Source organism: Vipera ursinii (genome assembly GCF_947247035.1).
Source record: "Vipera ursinii genome assembly, chromosome: 4".
Classification (NCBI taxonomy): Eukaryota; Metazoa; Chordata; class Lepidosauria; order Squamata; family Viperidae; genus Vipera; species Vipera ursinii.
This window is the reverse complement of record NC_139514.1, coordinates 117218340-117241770: the sequence shown is the minus strand read 5'-3', so window position 1 is coordinate 117241770 and position 23431 is coordinate 117218340. Positions and strand designations below refer to the sequence as shown.

General features: G+C 42.2%; 1 protein-coding gene across 2 annotated transcripts in view; it reads right to left on the bottom strand.

Moving 5' to 3' along the window:
• Positions 1–1642: 1642 nt before the first annotated feature.
• Positions 1643–23431, bottom strand: part of NAA16 (N-alpha-acetyltransferase 16, NatA auxiliary subunit) — a 45106-nt gene continuing 23317 nt past the window's right edge. For both annotated transcript variants that reach the window (XM_083362317.1, XM_083362318.1), the window contains 15 exons: positions 21634–21787; positions 21092–21211; positions 19563–19658; positions 16637–16743; positions 15380–15452; positions 15049–15218; positions 13231–13383; positions 12014–12142; positions 10581–10794; positions 8214–8407; positions 7002–7110; positions 5897–5995; positions 5605–5748; positions 4487–4584; positions 1643–3666 (listed from right to left, as the gene is read on the bottom strand). In XM_083362317.1, coding sequence (XP_083218443.1) covers positions 3466–3666; positions 4487–4584; positions 5605–5748; positions 5897–5995; positions 7002–7110; positions 8214–8407; positions 10581–10794; positions 12014–12142; positions 13231–13383; positions 15049–15218; positions 15380–15452; positions 16637–16743; positions 19563–19658; positions 21092–21211; positions 21634–21787 — 2061 coding nt within the window. In that variant the 3' untranslated portion in view covers positions 1643–3465. The remainder of the gene's footprint in view (positions 3667–4486; positions 4585–5604; positions 5749–5896; positions 5996–7001; positions 7111–8213; positions 8408–10580; positions 10795–12013; positions 12143–13230; positions 13384–15048; positions 15219–15379; positions 15453–16636; positions 16744–19562; positions 19659–21091; positions 21212–21633; positions 21788–23431) is intronic.

Sequence of the window (23431 nt, the reverse complement as noted above, 5' to 3'; positions counted from 1 at the left end):
CCAGAAGTTCACCTACCACCTCCTACCTTTCTAGCTTTTCCTGTAGAGGTTCATTGCTTTCACCTTGAACTTCACCTAACGTGTCCCCTTCTACTTCTTTCACACAGAGCAATAGATCCGCGTCGTTAGTAGAACGATCTCAAAAGCACGTTACTGAAGGTGGAGGCAGAATAATGGTGATTTTGCTCATTTTTCTACCACACAGTCGTTTTTTTGAGGCTTACAAATTTATATTTTTAATTGTTGGGGATGTTTTCCACCGAAGAAGCCAAGTTCCCTCTAGTGGAGAAAGGAAGGTGAACATAATATCTGCGGCTTTCCCGGCCACTGCGTTATAACCGTCAGGATTCCAAGCCTGGACTATTCTCTGCTTCCGGCTTTTCAGGCATATCTGACATTTAAAAGGTCTCCTATTATGAGCGCGCCACCTTTAAATATCCCAGTGGAGCTGAGGCATTAATTATCCACCGAATCTTGAATGTGGTAAATAGACTACGGTAAGGAAGGTTGGATAAAAATAATACAAAAAAAAATTAACACAAAAAATTACACAAAATTAACATGAAAAGTACTTAAAAAAACCCCCATATCTATCTTATCTTTTGATCTATCTATATCATCTATCTCTTATCTATCCATCATCTATCATCTATCTCATCTATCTCTTTCTATATCATCTATCACCTATCTATGCATCTATTATCTATCATCTATCCATTATCTATCATCTATATCATCTCTATATCATCTATCCATCATCATCTATCTCATCTCTTTCTATATCATCTATCTCTACCTATCTATGCATCTATCTATCTATCTATCTATCTATCTATCTATCTATCTATCTATCATCTATCTGCCTCAATGGAAGTGGCTGACAACACCCCACTATTCCCTCCCTTTCCATTCTTTTATTTTAATTAATATCAAGAAATTAATTTTAAATCCTTATCTATCATTTTAACGTTTTATACGGCGTTTCATTTAATGTCTGTAAGTCGCCTACGGTTTCCTTCGGCGAGACGGCCAGTGTACAGATTTGATAAATAAATATAAAAGATTTTGAATTAACTTTTTTGGTGTGTGTGTTTAATATTTAAAAATATTTAATATTTTTAACGCTCCCTGTAGATTTATAGTTTTTTAAATGTTTTTTAAACAAATTGTGTAATTTGTTTTCAAGCTTTTTTTTTAAAAAAAAAATATTGTCTATATCCCACCTTCCCATCATGCTAGTTTGTGACCTAATAAAGATTTGATTGACACAACATCTAATCCGCCATCCGTTCCAGGAGAAAACCTTTGATGTTATCTACATGGGATAAAAGACATCTTCTCGTGCATGTGACTTCTGCAAAATTAAAAGTCCCATCATTAACCAAGGTATAAGTCATTGGGCACCAATACAATGTGATCACAGCTAGTCCTCCATTTACTGTCTCACTTAGCAACAGAAATGTTGGGTTCCATTACAGTTGCAAGTCGAGGACTGCCCGGCTCATCTTTACAGAAAAGGCAGATTAAAAGATATTAAATTGGTTATTCTTATGTTGAGTCCTTTCACCCTAGTGCAGTTGTAGCCTTGAAAATATTATCCATCCTGTGTTCAGCTGGTATTTAAACACAAAATGCCAGCAGCAAGTGTACAAAATAATTTATTACAGCATTACACTGTTGACTTTTTACAAGTAAGTTTTTCATTCAACTATTGATCCTAAGTAAATGACAAAGGAGATTATCTTAATGACATCTTGGTAAATCTTCCCTTTTTAAAATTTTGCATAGGACCTCAGTCATCTTAAATATTTACATTACTGGGGGGGGGGGGGAAATGAAAGCAAACTGGTTTCATTGTCTTTTTTTAAAAAACTATTTTTTTATACAAGCCACAGTGGATTTCCTTTTACATTTTCAGGAATCATTATTTATCTCCTGAAAGGGGGGAAAAAACATTTAAAACTGAATCAAAACGTTGATAGGTTATATGCGAAATGCATGTACGGTAAGATATAAAAAATAAACGGTGGGAAAAAGAGGCAATACGATTTATAATTGGACTAAGTTGTGCTTTTTTAAAAAAAACAAAACCTCTTAACGTTAATAGCTTTGCAGCATGTAATATGACGGTATCTTTGAGACTACTGGTTTCTGATTCATTTCCCGAAAATTTTAATGGAGCTCAGCATTATTATTATGGTCACATTCTCCGCTGGAAGTGAAATGTTTTACAATTCTGTAAGTAATAACAAGGGGTCTTAATAATCATAATAAAGGCAGCTTAATGGCAGTAAGTGTTCAATGAATCATTGAAAGGAATCGTGAACCAAAATAATTTACCGTTTTAAAAAAAGCCACGTTCTCCAATTTAAAAACCCAAATGCACCTTTCCAGTTAAATCAGAATTTCCATACAACACTAGGAAGCTGACAAAACTATGCCAACACACATCGTCAAGGATCCATGCTTTGAAAGAAGTGGAAAAGAGTATTTGCAGCTCAGGGTTGAGATAAGGGGTCCTTAGGTGGTTTTCTTGCAGACGTTTCATGACCCAACTAGGGAACGTCATCAGTGCTAGGAGGGAGCGGGGTTTGCTGCTGTGGTTGTTACCTAGTTGGTCAATGTATCCCAAATGTGCTTTTTTCAAGAGGCAATTTGGACTTCCTTGGTTTTTTTGAAGACATTTTGCTTCTCATCCAAGAAGCTTCTTCAGCTTCTTGCAGACAGCTGGTCGTTTGCCTTCTTTTAGAGAGTCGTTGAGGCCACTTGGACCCTGAAGAGATAAATCTCCAAGTGGCCTCAACAACTCTCCAAAAAGATGCAAATGACCAGCTGTCTGCAAGGAGTATAAATCCTTCCACTCCCCACCATCCAGTCAGAGCCGAAGAAGCTTCTTGGGTGAGAAGAGAAATGTCTTCAACGATAAACAAAGACAGTCCAGTTACCTCCTGAAGATGATGTTGGCCAATGCAACATCTGCAAGAAAACAACCAAGCTCAGCGAGCAGCAAGGAGCCCACAAAAACCTAAAACCGATGAAAAACATGTGCGAGGATATATTTATCCTGGTTTGTTAACGTTCACATGCAGGATTCTCCAGGGATGGGGACGAAGCCAAGATGGTGGCTGCTGCTTCTCCCCCTTATGGACATCTTCCTTGTATTTCGTCCCACACGTTTTGAAAGAGGCGATTGTATTTATTTGTGTGGGCCGTGGAATTTATGCGCCCAGGATTAAGAATAAAAAGATTTATAGCTGTACAAGTATAAACACGACCAGTATTAAACAAAAAGGGTTGTGTGGATCAACATTGGCAGCTCTTGTTGAGGGGAAAAAAGGAGTTTTACAGCACAGCAGATTTGCCTCAAGCTTCCCCGAGTTGGAGATCTGAGTGGTTCCGATTCGATCCAGTTGAAAGATCCCGAAAGATGCCTGGACTGTCAGGGGCGAGTCCCGCCTTCTGTTTTTAAATCTCATTGGTTAGCCCTTCGTGATTGAAGGCCATACGATTCGCGGGGGCAAAGCAGCTGTCCTCTTCACTGGCGGGAGACATAAAGGCCGTGGCTAAAGGGAACAGTTTGTGGCATGCGGTCCGATACGCCTCGCCCTGGCTGTGACAGTCTCCAAAGGTGCCATCACGCAAGAAGTCCAAGACGGTTGTTAAAGTCTGCAGGTAACAACAACGCAAGCAGACATGTCAAAAGCCAAATTCTTCGTCAGATTTAACCCAGGTAGCCCTCGACTTACCGAGTTAATTTGGTGGCCGTTTGAAGTTATGATGGCATTGAAAAAATGACCGTTTCACACTTACGACCGTTGAGGCATCCCCACAGTCCCCCGATCAAAATTCTGACGCTTGTCAACGGATGCCTATTTATGACGGTCGCAGTGTCCCCGGGTCAGGTGATTCCCCCCCCCTTTGAGATCTTCTGACAAGCAAAGTCAATGGGGGAAGCCGGTTTCGCTTAACAACCGTGTTACTAACTTGTCAACGGCAGTGATTTGCTTTAACCATGGCAGCGAGAAAGGTCGCAAAACGGGGCCAAACTCACTTAACAAATGTCTCGCTTTTGGGCTCGACTGCGGTCGCAAGCCAAGGACCACTTGCAGAGGAGACGACCAGGCTGAGCCCGAGGGGGGGAGGGGGTCAAACGCGTCATCAGTCATGAGTCCCTGCGCACCCGCAAGAGATCTCAGTCCAGCCCACCTTGAATGCCTTACTTATCTCCTGCTCATTTCCCTCAAACTGTTAGTTGGCCAGGTTCTTGTCGAGAACTTAAGCTTGCAATCAAACTTTATGCCCATTTGAACTGCCCGAATCTCCTGATTTCCTGGGCGCTCAACATTTATTTTTCCCATTTGAAATTATTCTGGACTTGGAAGTTTCACCCCGGCACCCGACAGGCCATTCCTTCAAGCAATAATGAAATGTGTATTTAAAGGGTGTGCTATCCCAAACTCGGGGAGGAAAAAAGGGTTATTTTTACCTTCACGTTTCTGTCCCTCGTCATGTCGTCCAGCCTGGTAGCAATGGCGATTGCTTTCTCTTGCCTTGAATTATCCAGGAAATACATCATTTTGGCACCTCCAAGAGGGGGGAGAAAAGAAAGCAGCTTATTAATAGCAAAGGGTGTTAGTTTTATATGAAGAAAAACCCAGGCGTTTAGCTGCTGCAGCCCATTATACTTTATATTATTAATCCGTTTGAAACAATTACGCAGAGAAGTAGTTTAAGATTTTTTTAAAAAGGAAGACATCCAATCTATTACGCATTAGAAAAATATATTTATTTGCTGGATGCTATGGTCGCTGTTCTGAGATACGAACACCAGAGATTTTTATTACGTGGAAAAAGATCTTCCCGCTGGTGGCATTACTGACCAAACACTGAGACGACGAAATTAAAAAGTAGTCACAACAACACAATGCAGAAACGTATTTTTCTTTCTTTCTCTCTCTGAACGAGAAGACAAAGTTAAGCCTGTGTATTCATCAGAAGTCAGGGAAATTAAATCAAACGATAACCTAGCTTCTTTATTGCTCAATCTAGGCTTGTGACCATATGCTTTATAATACAGGTTGTCCTGACTTACGACAATTTGTTTAGTGACCGCTCAAAGTTACAACGGCACGAAAAAAAGGGACTTACGACCGTTCTTTCACTCTTACGACTATCCTCATGATCAGGTGATCAAAATTCAAAGGCTTGGCAACTGGCATGTACTTATGACTGTTGCAGTATCCCGGGGGGGGGGGTTGTCACGTGATCCCCTTTTGTGACCTTCTGACAAGCAAAGTCAATGGGGGAAGCCAGATATAGTTACTAACTTAACAATTGCAGTGATTCGCTTAAGACACGCGGCAGGAAAAGTTGCAAAATGGGGCAAAATTTACTTAACACATGTCTCACTTAGTAAAGGTCGGGCTCCGTTTTTAAGACGAGGACTGCTGCACGAGAAAACAGTAATGAATTTGCAAAATTCTGTCTTACGCAATGAGCACGTCAGATTGTGTTAGCTCCTGTTCTGTTACACATGGTTTATTCCTGCAGTGAAATGTAGGTTTATCAGCATATCAGGGTTTAAACGCACCAGCCCATACATACCTGAGAGCAGATGCCGTATAGAGGTAGAGTTACGTTTGAGGAATTCTTCGTTAAAACTTTCCAAATCTTTGCTAATAAAAATCTTCTCCATTTCTTGGGTGAGAACTTTGTTCACGATTTCTGGCAGGTTGCTGTGGTTTGACACTACGAATATAAAGAGCACGTGTTGTGACCTCCAGTCAGGATGCAAACCAAGATATTGGTCTGGTTGTTTTTTTTTTAAAAAATTATTTTTAGCAAACTCAGCAGAATTTTACCCCAAAGCAAGCGGCTGATTTTATTTCGTACTTACCACACTTGGAAAATTTAATCAGACATTCGTGGAGCCAGGGGTGGCTGTCGTCAATAGCAAAAGCTCTTTTAACAGACTGCAACATTAGCAGAAACTTTCCTGGATTGAAAAAAAATATGCAGTTTTATTGTTTAAATAAGGCCCCATGGGAAAAGGCGTATTATGTGTGTGTGTGTATAAATATAAATATAAAAATAAATACAACTATAAGAAGTAGAGGACGCCTGGTTGTTGAACTGGACTATATAAATTACATAAAAAATCCTTTAAACAAATGTATTGTCTGTCTGTCTATTTCTATCATATCTACATCTATCTATCAATATCTATGTCTGTCTTTCTGTCATCTGTCTGTCTCTCTTTATCTCTATCTCTATCATATCTATCTCTATTATATCTATCTATCTATCTATCTATCTATCTATCTATCTATCTATCTATCTATCTAACTATCTATCTATCTATCTATCTATCATCTATCATATCTATATATCATATCTATAAATGTCTTTCTATCTATATCTGTCATGTCTCTATTTCTCTATCTATCTATCTATCTATCTATATATCTATCTATCTATCTATCTATCTATCTATCTATCTATCTATCTATCTATCTATCATCTATCTATCTATCTATCATCTATCTATCTATCTATCTATCTATCTATCTATCTATCTATCTATCTATCTTTATGTCTGTCTTTCTGTCTGTCATCTGTATGTCTCTCTTTATCTCTATCTCTACCATATCTATCTATTACGTTTGAAAATATTATTAACAGAGGCCTGCTTGTTGAACTGGACTATATAAATTAAATAGCTTAGAGAAATACTGTACATTATATGGTAGCCAAGCATCTTTCTTCAAGATTAACACGTTTATGCAGGAGATGAAATATATCTTGACTGTTGCAGCGCTACCTAAAATAGATTTATTTAAGCTAATCTAGAACTTCTCCCTGTGTTCTGTACAGATAATTTTAGAGGCTAAGCAAATTCGACACGTTGATCAGAATGTAAAATTGGCAGAGGGTACAGTACAAATATAAGCCTCACAAAACCATCGACTTATTTGTATACGTTACAACTGCGCGGGTTTTACCTTTCCTGAAGTAGATTTCAAAGGCTAGAAGATGGGTATCTATGTTGTCTGCCACAAGGCTCTTCAGAGGTATGAGGAACTTAATGGCCTCCTCTAGCGGATTTTCCACCTGCCTCAAGAAAAGAAATCTGAGTGGGTTACGAGGAAGAGTGTGTGAAAAGAATGTCAAAGAGTAAGCTTGTCGTAATTTGGTGCCAAAGTCTTTGCTCTTTCCCCCTTTTTTCGTCATATTTGAGTAGCTATGCTCCCACGGTAGAGAGATCAAAGAGGATAGACAGGTTGAGCTGCTCTCTCACTTCAGAAGACCTCTTGACTTCTTGGTTCTAATCTACAGGAAGGCCTCGTCTTACAACAGTTCTTTTAGCGACCGTTCAAAGTTACAACGGCGCTGGAAAAAGCAACTTACGACCGTTTTTCACCCTGACGACCATTTTAGCATCCACATTTGTCACGTGAACAAAATTCGGAGGCTTGGCAACTGCCATGTACTTATGACTGTTGCAGTGTCCCGGGATCACGTGGTCCCCTTTTGCGACCTTCTGACAAGCAAAGTCAGTGGGGGAAGCCGGATTCACTTAACGACCGTGTTATTAACATAACCACTGCAATGATTTGCTTAACAACGGCGACAAGACAAGTTGTAAAATGGGGCAAAACTCACCTGAAAAATGTCTCACTTAGCAGTGGACCTTCTGGGCTCAAATACCTGTAACTCTGGTAGCAAACGTAGTCTTACTTGCCTCAGCTGTTATCTAGCGACTAAAAGTAACAACCACCATCCAAGTTGTAGGAACTGGCTAGGACACAATTTCTCCTAACTGAAAGAGTCCTTGCCACAGTTGTTAAGTGAATCACTGCAGTTGTAACACAGTTGTTACATGTAACAGGCTTCCCCCATGGACTCTGCCTATCAGGAGGGCGCCAAAGGGGATCACGTGACCCCAGGACACTGCAACCGTCGTAAGTACGTGCCAGTTGCCAAGCATATGACTTTTGATCATGTGACCGCGAGGATGCCAAAACGGTTGTGTGGAAAAACGGCCCTAAGTCCATTTTTTCAGTGCCGTTGTAACTTCAAATGATCACTAAACGAACTGTTGTAAGTCGAGGACTGCCTGTGGTTAGTTTTTAGAAGTTAGGCTGATCTTCTTACATCCAGGAGAAACCGCGCAAGGCCAAGAACCCCGGCGATGAGGCCAAAGTCGGATTTACCCGTTCCAGTTTCTCAGGAACTAATTCCTCCTTGGGGCCGCTGGTCTCTTCTTCTTCTTCGTCTCGCTTCTTCTTCTGACTCTTCTGCTGCCGCTCTCGCTCGGCGTGCTTCCGCTCCTCCTCCAGCTTGGCTTTCTTCTGCGCCCGCCTTTGTTTGCTCAGCATCTTCTTCAATTCTTTGGCAGAAAGGTTTTCTGTGGGGAAACAAACAGAACGTCTTTGTGTTCTGTCCCAGCCTACTTGGGTCCTGGTTACGCTCACAAGGAGAAGCCCCTCTTCCAACAAGCAGGCAGGAACCCCAAGAAAAAAGCAACCCCTTTTATTATTCGCAGACCTGAGTCAATGTCCAAGGCAAACAAACACAGTCTACAGAAACTCCATCCTCAACATGAACGGTGGCCTTCGGCAACCAGCACCTCCCACACCTTCCCTTTTATCATTCAGGCCTGGCTTCCTAATGCCTTCTCCTTTGCCTATGGAGCCGCCCCATTGCATCCCTCTGTCCTGCTCGCTTCTCTTGCCGGCGCTTTCGTGCATCCTGGATTTGTCCAACTCAGTCTCCCAGCACAGCTGTGTCTCAGCCTGAAGGCGAGTAGAGGGGCCAGGCTTCTCGTCCGACTGTAAAGTTTTGGAGCTCCTCAGAGCCTTCCTCTGATTCTTATGTCACTCCAGGCCCCTCCTCCTCCTCCTCTTGATTCCTCAGACTCAGCTGTCAGGTCCACTGGGTGGCGAGGAATCACAACAGTCTGTTTGGACACGGGCTGAATCCAAGGTCAGATTTTTTTAAAAAAACAAACAAACCACAAAAGGCTACGAAAATACAAATTTAGCTCTCGCATTCAGCTTCTCCAGGTGCTCCTCGGTTTACGACCACAATTGAGCCTTCAATTTATGTTGCTAAGCGAGACACCTCTTCAGTGAGTTTGGACCCGTTTCGTGACTTTTCTTGCCCCCGTGTTAAGCGAATCGACTGCAGTTGTTCAGTTCTTGAAGGACTCCGGCTTCCCCGTTGACTTTGATTGCCAGACGGTCACAAGAGGGGGTCACATGACTCCGGGACACTGCGCGACCATCGTTAAGTATGAGATGTTTGCCAACCATCTGGATTTGGATTGTGGGAGCACAGGGACGCTGCATGGCTCGCAAGTGTGAAAAATGGTCGCTACTTTTTTCTGCGCCGTTGTAATTTTGAACGGTCACTAAATGAACGATTGTAAGTCAAGGGCCACCTGCACTCTAATTACTGATAAAGGAGAATATTTGTAGCTCAGGGTTGAAATGAGGGGTCCTTGGTGCTCTCAGAGCTTGGGTGCTTCTTCACAGACGTTTCATGACCCAATTAGGTAACATCATCAGTGCTAGAAGGGAGTGGGATTTACGAGGAGGAGGAGGAGGACGACGACGACTGTGGGGTCCTTGGTGCTCTCTGAGCTTGGGTGCTTCTTCGCAGACCTTTCATGACCCAAACTAGGTAATATCATCAGTGCTAGAAAGGAGTGGGATTTGCGAGGAGGACGAGGAGGAGGAGGAGGAGGAAGAAGAAGAATAGGAGGACTGTGGGGTCCTTGGTGCTTTCTGAGCTTGGTTGCTTCTTCGCAGACCTTTCATGACCCAAACTAGGTAACATCATCAGTGCTAGAAGGGAGTGGGGTTTGCGGAGAGGAGGAGGAGGAGTGCACATGACGTTACCTCGTCTGGTGCTGATGAAGTTAGCTAGTTTGGGTAATGAAACGTCTGCAAATCATCAACCAAGCTCAGTGAGCACCAAGGACTCCACAGCCCCCACCCCTCCTCTCCTCCTCCCCAATAAACCTCACTTCCTCCTAGCACTGATGATGTTACCTAGTTTGGGTCATGAAAGGTCTGCGAGAGAACTACCAAGCTCAGATACTCCCAGGACTCTCTCTGCCCTCTAAAACAACAACACCTATTTCTGCATCGAGCTAACAAAACTTTGAGACTTTGAATTCCTCACAGAGCAAATAAACTGACTTCTGTAATCACCGTTCGGAAATACATTCAAATCTGCCTAATACAGCTGTGTAACGTTGTCCATGGGGTCGCGATGTGTCGGACACGACTTTGCAAATAACAACAACAGGCAAGCTGCCCAGGTTCGAATCCCAGAGGGGTAAGACTAAGTGATGAGAGCTAAAGAGCTTGAAATAGCTATCCTAGCCTCCCTTTAACTCTTCTGTCAGTCCCAAAATTTGGAATTTACAGTGTTCACAGGAGTGACGTCTGCCTGCCAAAGATGCTCCTAGACTGGAGCCAAACGCAGAACGGACTGCTTTATATTTGGTAGACCGGGTGCTCCACCCAGCACATCAGATTCAAATCTCTTTTTTTGACAGAAACGTAAAATACCTGAATTCACTTCCTGTTCTTTGCTCTCGCTGGCCAAGGGGTTGTCGTGAAGCTTCAAGTAAATTTCGATGGCCGATCGGGCCGCCTTGAAATAAAAAGCATGTTTTCTCAGCACGTCTTCCAGCCTCAGGAGGTCGACGTAGGCACGCAAGGTCATCTTCCTCATACAATACGTATGGAAGTCAAACTGGTCGTCTGTGATCTCAAAGAAGTGCTGAAATACAGGACAGAATACAGAATGACTCCTCTTTTTTTCTCCTTCTGGGACTGCTGGGATTTTTGTCTACTTAGGACACGGGTCGGCAACCCACGGCTCTGGAGCCGTGTGCGACTCTTTCAGCTTTCTCCTGCGGCTCCCAGCCATTTGCAGAGAGAGACAGAGACTTGCGCTTCTCTTCTCTCTCTCTCCCTCTGTCTATGTGTGTAACTCACACTGTTCTCCGAGAAGCTGACAAGTTTATTGGGCAGGGCTTCTGCCTTTGCTGCGTCTCCACAGGAAGCAGGAAGCAGCAGAAAGCAGGGCAGGAGAGCCAGCCCAATAAGAATGTGTGTCAGCTTGTCCAGAACAGCATGAAGCCAGCTTGCCAGGTGAGCAGAAGACTGGAGAGAGGGGGGGAATAGAGAGGAAGGGAGAGAAGAGAGAGAGAGAGAGAGAGAGAGAGAGAGAGAGAGAGAGAGAGAGAGAGAGAGAGAGAGAGAGAGAGAACTCATGCACAGCAGCCTCTTTTTCTTTTTAATTAAACTCTTCAATCAAGTTCCCCCCCTCGTGCGCACGAGAGAAAGAGTTTTGCGGCTCCCAGTGTTGTTTTTTTTTCCCCCTCTGGGAAACGGGTCCAAGTGGCTCTCGAGTGTTTAAGGTTGCCGACCCCTGACTTGGGATGCTGTGAAGGGCTTTAGTTGGCTTGTGTGTTACGGTGGGTACTATCGGTTGAAATCATCGGTTGGGGGTTTCCGAGAGGTTTTTGGTGGATGGTAGCGTTATTGTTTTCCAGTGCCTGTTTAGTGGCGGCTGCCGATTTGCGAACTCGCTCTCGTCTTACAACGAAGCAACACTTTTCAACGACATAATTTCCAACATGGGGGGAATGGGGGGGGGAGGGAAAAGAGGCTTTACAATTTTACGAAACCCTTTCCAGCCCTGCCATTCCTTTGAAAGGAAAGACCGGGTGTTTCTCTCCCCCCCCCACAAGAAACTGAAGTTCAAATCAGAACAGTTTGCTTAGGAAAGGAGCTTGGCCCCATGGTAACAAGTGTCTTGATTCTTTCTCCTTTGGGTTCTGTTCTGTGGCAGGATCCTGCTAAATTCAGGATCCTTTCCTGACCGATGCTCTTCGGAGGAGGGCGCCTTAATCCAACCCACGTTCGTTAGGGGGAAGCGGTGATCGGGGGGGGGGGGGAGAAAAAGAAAGAAATCCATCCGTTGATCGGCTCACCCTCTCTACTTCGTGGCACTGTTTCAGAGCTTCGCCATATTTTCCTAATCTTTGAAAAGCGAGAGCGCATTCCGTCTGGAACCACATGCACTGCATTTCGTTGAGATTCTCCGTGGCAGAAGTCCCTTCCTGGGGAACGAGAAAAGTACTTTAGAAATAGTCTCCATCTATTAAGACGTCCTGTAAAAAATACTTCCCTTCACCATATGCTCCAATACTGTCGTTATCCTCACTATATTTTATTTTATTTTATTTTATTTTAATTCCATTTATATCCCGCCCTTCTCCGAAGACTCAGGGCGGCTTACAAGCTTAGCAGTAGCCTTCATTCTATGTATATGCCTGCTTATTAGGGCTTTCACACACACACCCCAAGCGGCATTATTACAAAGTCAGCTTAATTGCCCCCAACAATCTGGGTCCTCATTTTACCTACCTCGGAAGGATGGAAGGCTGAGTCAACCTTGAGCCTGGTGGGACTCGAACCTGCACTAATTGCAGGCAGCTGGTGTTACTTAAGGAGGCATTAGCCCACTGCTCCACCAAGGCTTTACCACTCTCTTTTTCTCTTTCTTTCTTTCTTTCTTTCCCTTCTTTCCTCCTTCCTTCCCTCTTCCTTCTTTTTCTTCCTCCCTCCCTCCATCTTTTCCTTCTTCCATTCCTTCCATCTTTTTCCCTCCCTCCCTCCCTCCCTATCACAGCAATCACTCCAATACATTATCCTCATTATATTTACAACTCTTTCTTTCTTTTTTTCCTTTCCTCTTTCCTTCCATTTCCCTTTTCTTCCTCCCTCCATTTCTTCTTTCTTCCCTTCCTTCCTTCCTTCCATCTTCCTTCCTCCATTTCTTCCTCCCTCCCTCCCCATCACAGCAATCACTCCAATACATTATCCTCATTATATTTGCAACTCCGTCTTTCTTTCTTTTTTCTTTCTTTCTTTCTCTTTCCTTTTCTTTTTTCTTTCCTTCTTTTCTTTCTTTCCTTCTAAGAAATCTGTTCTTCCTAGAAATGTATCACTGCTTCTACTTAGACTCATTTTTTTAAAAAAAAAGTGCCATTTCATACTTAATAGGCATCTGTAAATATATCGAAAGTGTATTTGAGATGACTCGGTGAAAAAGTTTGCAATGACAGATGCATTCTTTAAAAAAAAAAGGAAAACCAAGATTTACTTCTATTAACCTTTTGTGATAACATAATTATTTTTCTTTTACCCGTGTGAACTTGGAACACATCTCCTCAGCATCCTTGACCATATTTGCTCGCAGCATATACTTTGCACACTTGGAATTAATAAATCTGTCTGCCGTATCCAAGGACTGGGCCTCATCCATCCATTTGGCAGCTTCCTTGAGGTTGCCTACATGCTATGGGGCAAGAGAATCTGTTTTTAATTTCATTTCATCCTATAACAAGTGCACCAGGCCGAGTCTGAAAAGGTAGCATTTTTAAAAAAAATTCTCCTTTGCTTGAAATGTTGGAAGGATAAAATTACAGCCATCTCTATCATATTTCATTATGTGAAAAATAAACTCGGAATATACTGAATTTATATAAAAAAGATCATAATTAGAAAACTGTCACGGCTGAAAAATCACATCAGTAATTGCAGAGCATTAGAGCAAACCTAGATTTTCTCAAGGACAACAATTAGTATAAAAGCTACATCTTAATTCTCTTTCTTCCTAACGTTACAGGATCAGAGGCTCTGGCACTCTAGCATCATGTTCTGAGACGAACTGACGTTTGTAAATCAGCATTCAAGAGTTAACCAATTTTTTAAAAACAAAAAGCAAAAATGAAAAGAATAAATTCAAAAAGGGAAAGTTAATACCCGGGCATGCTTAAGTAAACGAATCTGATGACAGGAAAGTGTATATGCCCAGTTAATGTTTTGATCGCTTCCAGAGGGAATTGGAATCCTCAAGACCTCCCCCCATTCCCAACTGGGTCCACGATTACCTAAAAGTCCTCTTGGGTCATTCCTACTTGCTCCCATTCAAAACAAGGGAGCAGCACTGCCAAAAAAACCACCTTTGGTAGTAAAACCAGCAGATTGTTGGTAAGAGAGAGAGAAAAAAAAGCTCTTACTGTGCAGCAGCCATCTTGCGAGAAAGTCCCTGAATTGACATTTGTGTGTTGGTAACAAACCATAAATATTTTCTACAAGGTCAAATGACTTAATCAATAAAGATTCTATTCTAGCCTGTTCTATTACAGACTGCTCTGCTCTTGTTGTTGTTGTTGTTGTTGTTGTTAGCTGCAAAGTTGTGTCCGACCCCTCGCGACCCTATGGACAACGTTCCTCCAGGCCTTCCTGTCTTCTACCATCTTCTGGAGTCCATTTAAGCTCATGCCTCCTGCTTCAGTGACTCCATCCAGCCACCTCCTTCTCTGTCGTCCCGTTCTTCTCTTGCCCTCAATCTTTCCCAGCATGAGGCTCTTCTCCAGTGAGTCCTTCCTTCTCATTAGGTGGCCAAAGGATTTGAGTTTCCACTTCAGGATCTGGCCTTCTAAAGAGCAGTCAGGGTTGATATCCTCTAGGACTGACCGGTTTGATCGCCTTGCAGTCCAAGGGACTCGCAGGAGTCTTCTCCAGCACCAGAGTTCAAAGGCTTCAATTCTTTGGCGCTCAGCCTTTCTTATGGTCCAGCTTTCACTGCCATACATTGCAACTGGGAAGACCATAGCCTTGACTATACGCACTTTTGTTGGCACAGTAATGTCTCTGATTTTTAGTGTGCTGTCTAGGTTTGCCATGGCTTTCCTCCCCAGGAGCAAGCGTCTTTTAATTTCTTGACTACAGTCCCCATCTGCAGTGATCTTGGAGCCCAGGAAAATATTCCTTTCTAATTCTACTTCCATTCCATTCCATACTTCTCTTCTTCTACTCTACTCTAGTTATTCTACAGGTCAAATCATCCTGCTCTTCACTAAATAGCTTTGTGTTCAGTTGCATTATCAAGTTATACAAAATATATAGGCACCAATGACATATTCTGAATATGAGGTGTTTAAGGAAGTGCAATTACCTTATAAATTTTGGCTTTCAAATAGAACAGCTCTATTAACGTCGGAGTACTAGTCACAGCAGAATTAATGTAATCCAATGCCAAGGAAAATTGGCCAAGCTTGTCAAAGTGTTGGGCAAGGAAATAACGAACCCAAAGCAGCGTTGTCGGCGGTTCTTGCTCTCCATTTTCTGCAACACACACAGAACATTTCTCAACACTTAACCTAGAAGTATGTATCATCAAAATGCTCGGTTCTCAGAAAACAGATTCCCCTGTGAAGATATACCAGTCCAGATTACCCTCACTAAACTTGGTTATTTCAGCTCTGTTCTTCAGCTCTGAAGCTTACCATCTGGACTGAACATGTGGCAGGTCTTCAAAGAAGCTTCGTAACCAATCACGAGCTCCTGGATGGTTGAAATCTACAAATGAGAGTTGAGATCTTTGTGTTAAAATACTCCTGTGGTCACTGCCTCAATTAATGTTCATTCGTTGGTTATGTAAAGCACATAACTCAAGGAACAAGTAACACTGCGATTTCTTACTTGTTAGAATGTTTAAGGGGCTTTCTGTATAACTCCCACTACTGCAGAGTTCCTCAACCGGTGGGGGAGGGAAGAAAGAGGGGATGGTTTTGCATGAGCGGCTAGCGTGTGCGCAGAGTTCCATTTGCACAAGCAGTCTGTGCGTGCACCAGCCACTCACATAAATGGAGCGTGCGTGCATATGCTTGCCCACTGCTCGTGCAAGTGAGGATGTGCATGCGTGTGCTCGAATGCCATTTCCTTGGCCCGGTTGCAAAAAGCCCAGAGGTTGAAGACTCCTGTACATTCTTGAAAACACTTCCTTGGAAAACCACTAGATGGCAATAAAGAGAGTTGCCTGCCTCTCTTTGCTGCCATCTAAAGTCTCTTTCTGCAGCAACCCTAGTTATTTTCCAAATAAAATGTTGGGTATTTTTGTTCCCCCCCCCTTAAAATTGTATTAAGCTTATCAAATAGAAAATACAAGTTAAAATGAAGATAGTGGGAAAGGGGGGTAGGGAGAAAAGGGGGAAAGATAAGTATGGAGTAAAAAAAGAAAAAGGATTGACTTTCAAATATGTTCAGCACGGTAGAATAAAGATAGTAACATTACAGTCTCAATTTTCTACTTTTGCATATTTAGTCTACAGTAACCGTTTCTATAATAACACATTTATCTAAATAGCAAATCCCAAAATCAGAATTCCACTGTTTTTCTATCTCAAGCATAGCCTCTAAAAGCGGTTTCCAAGGTGAAACAAAATGGAATGTATTCTTTTATTTAATTAAAGCAATGAATTTCACCCTCTCTGCCAGCTCCATTGATTCTTTCATTGTGGGAATTAGTGTATCCATATTTTTTTCTTGAAGTTACATTGATTACATTAATCTGGCTTTTTTTTTCCCAACAAGAACCCACTTCTCCACTGGTTCCATCCAACTGATATTGCCAGAAAGCAACAATTATTGTTAAATGGTTTGTGAAATAAATACATGCTCTTTTATATATCCGTGTGTGTGTGTGTGTGTGTGTGTGTGTGTGTGTACGTACGTACGCATGCTAGGATTGTAAGAAAACTAACCTTTTCTGTGCTGTAATACAAAGATTTCAAAGTAGTAAACAGGGGTGGACAACCTTTACTGAAGTTAACCCTTAGGAATTTATCCAACAGTTCTCTAAATTTTTCACCTAGAAGCAAAAACATATCGATTATATTACAATAGCTCTATGCTCATTTTGCATGAACTATGAAAAAAAATTTCAAAGATAACAATATTAAAAAAACTATTTTGAGAAGTTCATGTTGTAACTTGCATTCCTCTAGAAAAATGGGGTGGAAATTGGGTCCATTTGCATAATATATGTAGATTGCAGTTAACCAAGCTGATTTTTTAAAAAAAATTGCTGGGGACAAATTCGTTCTTAAAACCCATATAGTACAGTACATGATAGTTTGCTACTGCATCTCTGGATGGAATGAACAATAGTCACAAGGTGTTCAGTCACTACGTGACCTAATTAAAACTAGCGGCTAATATTAGTTGCTGGAATACGTCAAATGCAAAATTAATTGCAATTATACAAAATTATACAGAAAATATCTAAATATGTGTAAGAATCAAATACTCTTTTTTGCATATGGCTGGTTTGTATTCAGGCTATCAAAGTTTTGAGGAACAATCTTACTTTGCAATTTCAATTTAGAAAGTGATGGAGTCAATATTTTTATAATTACAGTAGTGGTCAAAATTGTGGAAACCTTTTGGGAGAAAGGTACAGTACAAATATAATAATAATAATAATAATAAACCTTTATTGTCAAAGTACAACATGTGTACATTGAGATTAGCTGAGCCTCCCCCTGTGCTCTCTCCCCCCAACACACAGTGGAAACCTTTTGGGAAAAAGGTACAGTACAAATATGCCACCTTTGGTTAAGTTTCCACCTGTTTTTCTTCTAATTCCTTTATGACTGTAGCCTTGTTCACTTAACAATACTATTTTACATCGCTTTCTGGGCAACCAGTCAACTCTTTGCAGCATTACTTTAATTTTATTACATTTCAGAAGCTCACTCAATGAAACAACACAACCCCCCCCAACCAACGATAGCAATCACATAACACACTGACAAACGTCCTCCTCTCAGCTTTAATACATGACATCAATCACTGGATCCTACTGTGATCTGATTGGCTCATTGCCAAAACAAGATGACACCGGATTGGCTCTCTAAACACTCGTGCTCATTGGCTGCAATCAGATGAAGGAAAGCCACCTGAAGTCAACCTAAGCAAGTTGTGCTTCCTTTTTCTGGTTATTTGGCTATAACTTTTCATAGAATTCAGATAATTGAACAAACTTTGTTGCATTACATTCTTGATTAATTTATCTTTCCATTGTTATATAATTTTACGGTACTACTCGGAAAAAAAAGTGGTGTTATTAGCCATCAAACCTCAAAAATACACCTTTCCCCCAAAGTTTGGCCACTACTGTAGCATCTAATTCTTATGCAGCTAGAGTAGCCTTCTACGCTAACTCCAATCCTTGGGCTCCAAGAAGCCTCAACAAAACTTTATATGTTTTCAAAAAATTGGTTTCTTCTCTTTATTAATGCTTTGCTTGCACTGATGTAGGAGAAGAGCAGGCAGAGCTAAGGGGGCGGAGTTAAGCAAGTCATAAGGCTAGAGTCCTTACATGCTCATAAACGGTCTCAATCCAATCTCTCTTGAATTCCGTTGATCTTTACTGGGTGCCAATTTAGTATCGTTGTTAGAAGGAAATGGGGTTTTCAAAACCTCAGTCACTCCTAGCACTGATTATGTTAACCCAGTCAGGTAATGAAACGTTTGCAAGAAAACAATCAAGCTCAGAGACTACCAAGGACCCCACAAGTTCAACTCTGAGCTACAAATATTATCTTCTGTTGGAACTTGATCACTCCTAAGTATCTCGCTCCCTTACAAATGGTGGGCCTAAATAACCAACTGTCAATGTCATTGCTAGGGAGATTCAATCATATTCCCCGTCAAGAATATGCGCCGGTACTTTTGGAGAGCCAGCTTAGTCTAGTGGTTAAGGCACAAGGCTAGAAAGCAGGAGACGGTGAGTTCTAGTCCCGCCTTAGTCATGAAAACCATTTGGGTGACTTTGGGCCAATCACCAGGAGACTGTGAGTTCCAGTCCCGTTAGGCAGGAAAGCCAGTTGTGTGACCTTGGACCAATCACCAGGAGACGGTGAGTTGTAGTCCCACCTTAGGCAAGAAAGCGTGCTGGGTGACTTTGGGCCAATCACCAGGAGACGGTGAGTTCTAGTCCTGCCTTAGGCATGAAATCTGGATGGGTGACTTTGGGCCAATCACCGGGAGACTGTGAGTTCTAGTCCTGCCTTAGGCATGAAATCTGGATGGGTGATTTTGGGCCAATCACCAGGAGACGGTGAGTTCTAGTCCCGCCTTAGGTATCTTTCTCTCAACCCAACTCATCTCACAGGGTTGTTGTTACAGAGAAAATGTCTGCTGCCTTGGGTTGTTTGTAAAAATACTACAGGCGGGATACAAATAAATAATGGCCAAAAAAAAATACTTTTGGTATCTTTCTGGCAGGTTGGCAAAGCCTCCAAACTCATCACTCGTGTTGGTTGCAAAGAGGTAGCTGAGTGTTTCCGATTAAATGATCAATATCTCCAAATTCCCAGAAAACGGCTTTTGGCCACAGCAGTAACTGTTACAAGTTATTGGATCTCAATAAAATCCAGCTACACGGAGCTTTTCTGAAAAGCCCACGAGGTTTTCTTTCGCCAGAATGCTTCATTTCTGAAAATTGCTTTCCAGTTCATGGCGGTATCTAAACAAAGTAAAATATAAAATAAAATACATATTTTGAGAGGGAAAAAACACACCAAAGACGAATTCTCCATTGTAGAGGAAATGGAAAAAAAAAATCAACCGATTTTTTTTAAGTATCGTGGAGCCGTACTACGTACAGAAAGGCAGCAACGTTACCTGTGACAAAGTTTAAAGGTAGCCTTTTCGGGGAAACAGCCCGAGGATGCCGCTTGCTTATTTCTTCATATGCTTCTAGCCTCTCTTCTAAAGAATCTATGGATGGATGACAAATGTAAAATTGGAGTTACGCCTTGAAAGTCACACAGTTCAGGAACAAGCAGCAACGTAGGACCACTGCATTACTCTGCCGGGCAAAATCCAATGATTCCATTTCACTTGCCTGACCTTTTCCTGGGAAACCGTAGTTGTGCAAGCAATAAATCGAGTAGTTTTCCTTCCTTTTTACAAGTCATTTTACAACTCGCAACCCACTTCGTTAAACAACAGAGAGTTCTGTTGTGTGAACTGTTCTCCCCAGCAAATAGCGTCCCATCCCATTTTCCCTTCATTTAAATCTGGATACAGCTCAACATATCTTTTTAAATTCGAGTTAGAATTTAATATGCTTTTAAAAAAAAATTCCAAATAAACACAGAGCATAAAGTTCCCTCCCATAGAGCAGGGTTTTTTTTTAAAATCCCATTTATATCCCGCCCTTCTCCGAAGACTCAGGGCGACTTACAATCTAAGAAGCACAAATCAACGTGCTTAGCAGTAGCCTTCATTCTATGTATATGCCTGCTTGTTAGGGCTTTCACACACACACCCCAAGTGGCATTATTACAAAGTCATCTTATTGCCCCCAACAATCTGGGTCCTCATTTTACCTACCTGGGAAGGATGGAAGGCTGAGTCAACCTTGAGCCTGGTGGGACGCGAACCTGCACTAATTGCAGGCAGCTGGTGTTACTTAAGGAGGCATTAGCCCACTGCTCCACCAAGTTTGAAGTTACTAGAAGTAATATCGAGTTGGGTAGGCTGTTTTCACGAATGACAACCAAATGAAATAGTTAAGTATCTCATGTCCAGACAAGGAGATATTATTTTCAAGTAACTTCTTGCAGAAGAGTTGCAGTCCAACACTACAGCGCAACCCACAGTTTAAGCTTAGAGAGACTGCAATGAATATCCAAAGACAGTCCTCACTTACAACTGTTCCGAGTTACACCACTGCAAACCGTGACTTATGACCGTTATTCACACTTACGACCACTGGTGCGTGCTCAAGATCACAAGATCAAAATTCAGACACTTGGCAACTGATTCAGATTTAGAACGGTCACAGTGCCCCAGCGTCACAATGATCCCCTTTTGCGACCTTCTGGCAAGCAAGGTAAGAGATTCACTTAACAACCGTGTTTGGGGTGTGCGGGGGTGTCAGAATCCAGAATAAAAGAATTGGAAGGGACCTTGGAGGTCTTCTAGTCCAACCCCCTGCTCAGGCAGGAAACCCTATACCATTTCTGACAAATGGTTGCCCAGTCTCTTCTTAAAACAGGACAAAACTCACTTAAAATTTTGGGTGGAAGTCGAGGAAAAATCTGTATTTCCCCAAATGTAAGGCTCCTGGGACACCACATATTTTTTTTCAAAACCCCCCCCCACCCCACTAAATTTGAAGCAAAATGTACAATTCCTTCTCGTACGTGGCTGCAAAGCTTTTTCCAGGCCTTCATAGTAACGCCAACATTCTGCGTTCCGATCGATCAGTTCCTGATAGATCTCGGCCGCTTCTTCCAGGCGTCCCAAATTCAGCAACATTTCCCCTGCAGCAATAATATAATCACACTTGACTTTTAAAGTTTTAAAAAAAATGGAAAAGCTTTGGACGCTGAAAAGGGGCGACTCTTACGCTGGCTTCGAAAACAGCCACAGCGCAGTTAAATATGACACCCATCTGGTGTACCCCAGGTACGTTCGTGGGGGGCAGAATATATTACATTCTCATAAATGATCCAAGCCCAATCCTTCTTGAATTCCGTTTAATCTTAACTGGCGCCAATTTAGTATCAAATCCTAGTTTGACAAAAAACCCAGCGCCTTTCAAATGAGAAAAATTATACTATTTAAATTCTGGTTCTATATAAAGGGATGGCCGACTGGGGAAAACCCTCTGATTTAAAGTCCCGCAAGGAAAGAAACGGGGCTATGAAAAATTAAGGATCGAGGCTTATGAAAATTAAATTACCTTTAATTTCGTCTATCATGAGTTTATCGCAGATTTGCCTTTCATAAGTTTCGATGTGGTCCAACGACTCTTGAAAGAGGTCTGCTTCTCTCATCACCTGGTTCTGATACAATATTAATTCGCTATATTCGTAGTCTATTTTGTTGGGGGGGACCTGAAAAATAACCAGATAGATTTGATATTTGGTTGGGTTAAGGTTACTACATCAAAACGTCTTTTTTTTTTTTTGCAAATGAATAAAAAGAGCAGAAAACGTTCAGCTTAGGAAAAGTCTGCACTTGAAACAATTCAGAGTAGATAATTTGATTGGACAATTTCTTCTATTCCGCCGGACTTTTGTCGCTTTTGATATATATGGGCAACGTCAGCACCAGAAAAGGGTGTTTTCAAATGACAATGGCTATGCCGGCATTATAATGTATTTCTGCTCATATTAGCCTAGATTCTGAAATGTGGTTGTGACAGACTTTTGACTTCTTCCTTTGATAAACTGTTTATATACCTGAAAACGTACTAAAAAGAGCGCATAAGGTGTGTAAAAAAAAAAAACAGAATACCAGAATACAGAGTTGGAAGGGACCTTGGAGGTCTTCTAGTCCAACCCACTGCTGAATTAAGAGACCCTCTACCATTTTAGATAAATGGGTTGTCCAGTTCTTCTTAAAAACTTCCAGTGTTGGAGCATTCACAGCTTCTGGAGGCAGGTAGTTCCACTGGTTAGTTGTTCTCACTGTCAGGAAGTTTCTCCTGAATTCCAAGTTGCTTCTCTCTCTGATTAGTTTCCATCCATTGTTTCTTGTCTTGCCTTCTGGAGCTTTGGAAAATAGGTTGACCCCCTCCTCTTCTTTGTGGCAGCCCCTCAAATATTGGAAGACTGCTATCACATCACCCCTAGTCCTTCTAGACCAGGCATGTCAAACTCGTGACGTCGCGTGATGTCGCGTGACGTATCGGAGCTTTTTCCCCATTGCCGACAATGGGCTGGGCGCGGTTTTGTTGTGACGCGTCCGGCAGTTTGACACACCTGTTCTAGACATACCCAATTCTTGCAACCGTTCTTCATATGTTTTAGCCTCCAGTCCCCTGATCATCTTTGTTGCTCTTCTCTGCACTTTTTCTACTATCTAGTTTCTACTATCGCTTTGAAATTAACGAACAGATCTTTAATTTCGAATGAAGATCCGCTGAACTCAGTGGTGAATATATATGTTTGCGTTGTAAATTATACAACATAAAGAATCTATGTTGTGATTCAGGGTCAGCCTGTGGGTTCGGCAGTTGGGTCGGACGACTCAGAGGAGGAGGAGGAGGAGGGGGGTGTTGAAGAGCTTGCTGAGGGGGTTGGACAGCTTGATGAGAGCCCCCAGCCAGGCCTCTCTCACCTGGTCGCGACGCAGACCCAGCTGTGTGAGCCTGACAGCGTGGATGAAGATGACCCACAGCTGGCCCTGTTCAAGGATGCCCGACGCAGGAGGCAGTCAATCAGGAGTAAACAGAGGAAGGCAATGGGGCTCCTCGGAAGGAGGCAGAGAGAAGCCACACCCTGAACTGTTTAAAAGGGGAATGCGTGGGAGGGCTGGTTTGCTGAAGGCAACCGCTTGAAAAGCTCCTGTTTCTTGGTTTGTGTCTTGTTCTATTTGTTTTTGTAGCAATAAATTTGGCAGGCGTAATTCCAGCCTCTTGCCTTCGTGTAAAAGGGGTTGTCCCTGCCTTTTCTGCAGGGCCGGTAGCAGGCTGGTACAGAACAATCTATTCCAAGTTGCTTCATTACTGCGGTCTGGACAAAGGTAACAACTCG